General features: G+C 42.6%; 1 protein-coding gene across 1 annotated transcript; it reads left to right on the top strand.

The window, feature by feature from the left end:
* Positions 1 to 1,177: 1,177 nt before the first annotated feature.
* LOC5579316 lies at positions 1,178 to 2,928 on the top strand. Its single transcript, XM_001647574.2, has 3 exons — positions 1,178 to 2,358; positions 2,424 to 2,632; positions 2,697 to 2,928. The coding sequence occupies exons 1-3, from the start codon at positions 1,290 to 1,292 to the stop codon at positions 2,880 to 2,882; spliced, it is 1,464 nt and encodes a 487-aa protein (XP_001647624.2). The 5' UTR covers positions 1,178 to 1,289; the 3' UTR covers positions 2,883 to 2,928.
* The last annotated feature ends 666 nt before the right edge of the window (positions 2,929 to 3,594 follow it).

Below are 3,594 nucleotides of genomic sequence, written 5' to 3'. Positions count from 1 at the left end.
TATAATGACTACTATGATTGAGATCTTCAGTATTGTAGATTGCAAGGTGACTACGATGCACATGCTTAAACAAATTTCAGGTCACAGATAATTTCTGGAATCCGCCATAATGTAGCCACTATATCAAAGAATTTTTAAAAAATTCATCAGTGTAAAACTTTTGAGAAACTATTGAATTGGATAACTATGAGTCCTGCATTTGATTGATGCTACGAATGACCATTTTCGGGTCCCCGGGACGCCTCAAATTTACGATAAAGTGGCCAATTTGTATCTAAACATCTCTGCCAAGCTTAGGGGAACGCATTTTAGTGAACAAATATGTTCTATTTCTACTTTTCGAGTGTCCATATCCGGTATATTTTTAAACGGTGCAAAACTCTTAAGAGGAAAATAACCATCATCGTTTTACAAATTTTTAAAACCAGTTTTTTTGCTCAAAACCGAAGCAATGGTTATAAATAGATTTTTGCACTTGCTATCTGTAATGCAGTGATAAATTTTCATGAGAATATCTTTAAAATTGAACGAAAAAACTGGTTTTTCATTTTTGATGATTGCTGATGATTGAATGATGGATTCTCTAGCCTTAATTTATAATGTTGAATATCATATACTGCCAATATACTGACAAACAATGATTTTAATCCGTTAAGAATTCGCTGAGCGGTGAGGGTTTTAGTATTTTTACTTTCACTCAGGCCTAAGCGGGTTAAACTTTTTTTGAGTGATAACTAACGTTTAAAAACAGAAATGGTTCAAATCGGATGGACCATTCACGAAAAATAGAAGTGGGTCGTATACGAGAGATACGACTTTAAAAAAACGATTAATTTTACTTTCCGATAAAAAGATTGTACCAATTAGGAAACTTGAACTTTTCGTGAGAAATCACAATCTGATCGTATACCTTGCTTAACAGTTTAACCTTGTCTAACTAAACATTTTGTATGTAAAAAAAACGAAACATCAGGGGTCTCTTGTTCTGGATTATGCTCACTAAAATTGCCACCGCACTGGCATCTAGTGCATATATGATTTGCGAAAAATGTCCCCAAGCCGAAACGCTTATCTGACTCACACCAGCGTGTAATTCATGTCACATGCTGTTGCAAGTCAAGAGAAGACCAAAATACATCATCTCCGCGATGCATTTTGTGCATCAAACGGGTGCCGGATGCGCTTCGTTAACCTTGGAAACTGCATCGAGTCCCCCAGGCGTGAGGGTTGGAAAATTTCCCTTCTTTAGCAGCTAGTTAGTCGTTGCTCTGCCATCGGATGAACGCAATATGCATCGTTCCACGTGTTGGGAGATTGTGATCTTGACGACAACGATCTTGATCGTGGGCTCGTGCTTCGGCGATTGGGTGGAAATTCCGTACCTGCAGCCGTCGACCACCACCCAGAAGACCACCATCATCCGGAAGAACATCAACCGTCCGGCGTTTGTGGTCGATTCGGGATTTATGAGCCACGTTTTGCCTCCGTTCTCGATCGATAGCGATCGCGGTTCGGAAGAGTCCGAGGAGGAAGAGGACAGTGATGAGCCAAAGCAGTCGCCAATAAATTATGCCACGTTGTCGCCGCCAGTCAGGATCAGCAATCTGATTGATTTTGAGGAGTTCAAACGGCGATCTACAACCACCACCACCACTACTACGGAATCGCCGTCCAGCAGTTTTCCGGAGAAGTACTCCCATTTCCAGAAACGGATCTACGAATATCCACGAGTGAATGTGTCCAACAAGTTGGGGTGGACCGCGCCTACAGATGAGCTGCACTTTGTGACGAGTGATTCGGACAAGGTGTCCACGAGCCACGTGCTACCAGATCGTCAACCGAAGAGTAACAAATACCAGGAGGAATCGATCGAGTACTTGCATGGCTTTGCACCGGGATCAACGCTTCATCGACCACCACAGAAACCAGTGAGCGATCGAGTGGAAATACCCGCTGATTCCTCCTCGGAGGAAAGCGATCATCAATCTGATGAACCCAACACATCCGAGGAATTCTACCGCAATCGGACTACCCAAGAACCACCACAAGACGACAAGGACCGCTTCCAAGACTTCGATGACTACGAAGAGCTTCATCCCGGAGGATCGTTCAGCAATATAACCGTTGTCAAACGTCGTCGACGGCCTGGTCCGCCGGGACGGGTCACCATTGTGAAGGTTTTTCCTCCACGGCGTCACCTTAGACCGACGACCGATCCGGGCAATGAAGGTGGCTTCCCCGGTTTCATCAGTTTCCTCAAGCGCATGCAGGACAAGTTCATGCAACGGACGGCCAAGAACATCGGCGATAAGATCAAGATATTGCAGGATCTGAAGGATCAGCTACTGCTCAGTATCGGTAAGTGATAGTAAGTGCAAAAGTGAACCGAAATGGAATCATTAAATGGACTTTCGACGTTTCAGAAAGAAAAATGTCCCTGTTGTGGCGTGATCGGAACGTACAGACCGAGGGTAATCAGAAGATGGGTAATCGACGCGTGAAGCGAGGGGGAGGCGGTTGGATGGATTATGGAGACGGCGGTCACGGTGGGATGGACTTCCCGTCCGCGGAGGCCGCCTTGCTAACAATTTCCTTTCTCACATTTGCTGTGTTTCTCATAAAACTGGTTCTGGTAAGACTCATCAGAATCATATTTTAAGCAAGTTGAGCTAAGTTTTTCTATGTTCAATTTTCAGCAAGTGATCAACACAATCAAATCGAAACACTACACGTACAACACGCTGGCCGGGATGAATGGGCTCAGTGGGGCCACATTGAAAGTTGTCAACCGAAGCAAACGAAGTGGCGATAATGGCGCCGAGGATCACTGGAAGCACAATTTGGATATTTTGAGTGCGATCAACAATTACAAATTTTCGTAAGTACTCTACCATATATCTAGTACCTAATAATGCTAAAGTAAGAGAAAACCCAATATCTATGTCAGATCTTATTGCGATGACATGTCCTTTAAAAAATTGGAATATATCTATACATTTCGCAGAGGATTACGGCAATGTGATTGCATATTATTTTCATTGAAGAATGCTAGTGATATAAGAGTAAGAAAAGAATAGGGGAGGACGGGGCAAGATGAGCACCCCTCAATTTTGAGACTGATTGAATTAATTTTAATAAAATATTGTTATACAATGTTGAATTGAGGTTTATCCAACTACTATCCTTGATAAAAGTTGTTAGAAATAATATGATATTGAAAAGATGATAACATTATCAGACATTATGAGAATATTGACTTTTCTTATAACAAATGATCGATGAATTTCCAATCGGACGTTTTACCGCCAGATAGCTCTTGATCTGCTGAACAGCTTTGTTGAAGCACCAACTTTCTAGCTGATAAGGATCTTGAGGTACAGACGATTGAATCAAATTTGTCACTAGCGTCACCTAGTGGATGAATTCTCAATCTGATTTCTCATCGCCATGATCTGCCCTTGATCAGCCGAATAACTTTGCCGAAGACACCAACCTTCTAGCTCATTTGGCTATTGAGATATCCGTTTGAGGCCAATTTTGGACCCCTCATGTCCACGCTTTTTCCATTACCTGGGAAAGGGCAGAGGGGATGTC

The sequence above is a fragment of the Aedes aegypti genome, chromosome 1 (assembly GCF_002204515.2).
Source record: "Aedes aegypti strain LVP_AGWG chromosome 1, AaegL5.0 Primary Assembly, whole genome shotgun sequence".
Classification (NCBI taxonomy): domain Eukaryota; kingdom Metazoa; phylum Arthropoda; class Insecta; order Diptera; family Culicidae; genus Aedes; species Aedes aegypti.
The sequence above is the reverse complement of the archived record's forward strand: the minus strand, read 5'-3'. Positions and strand labels throughout refer to the sequence as shown.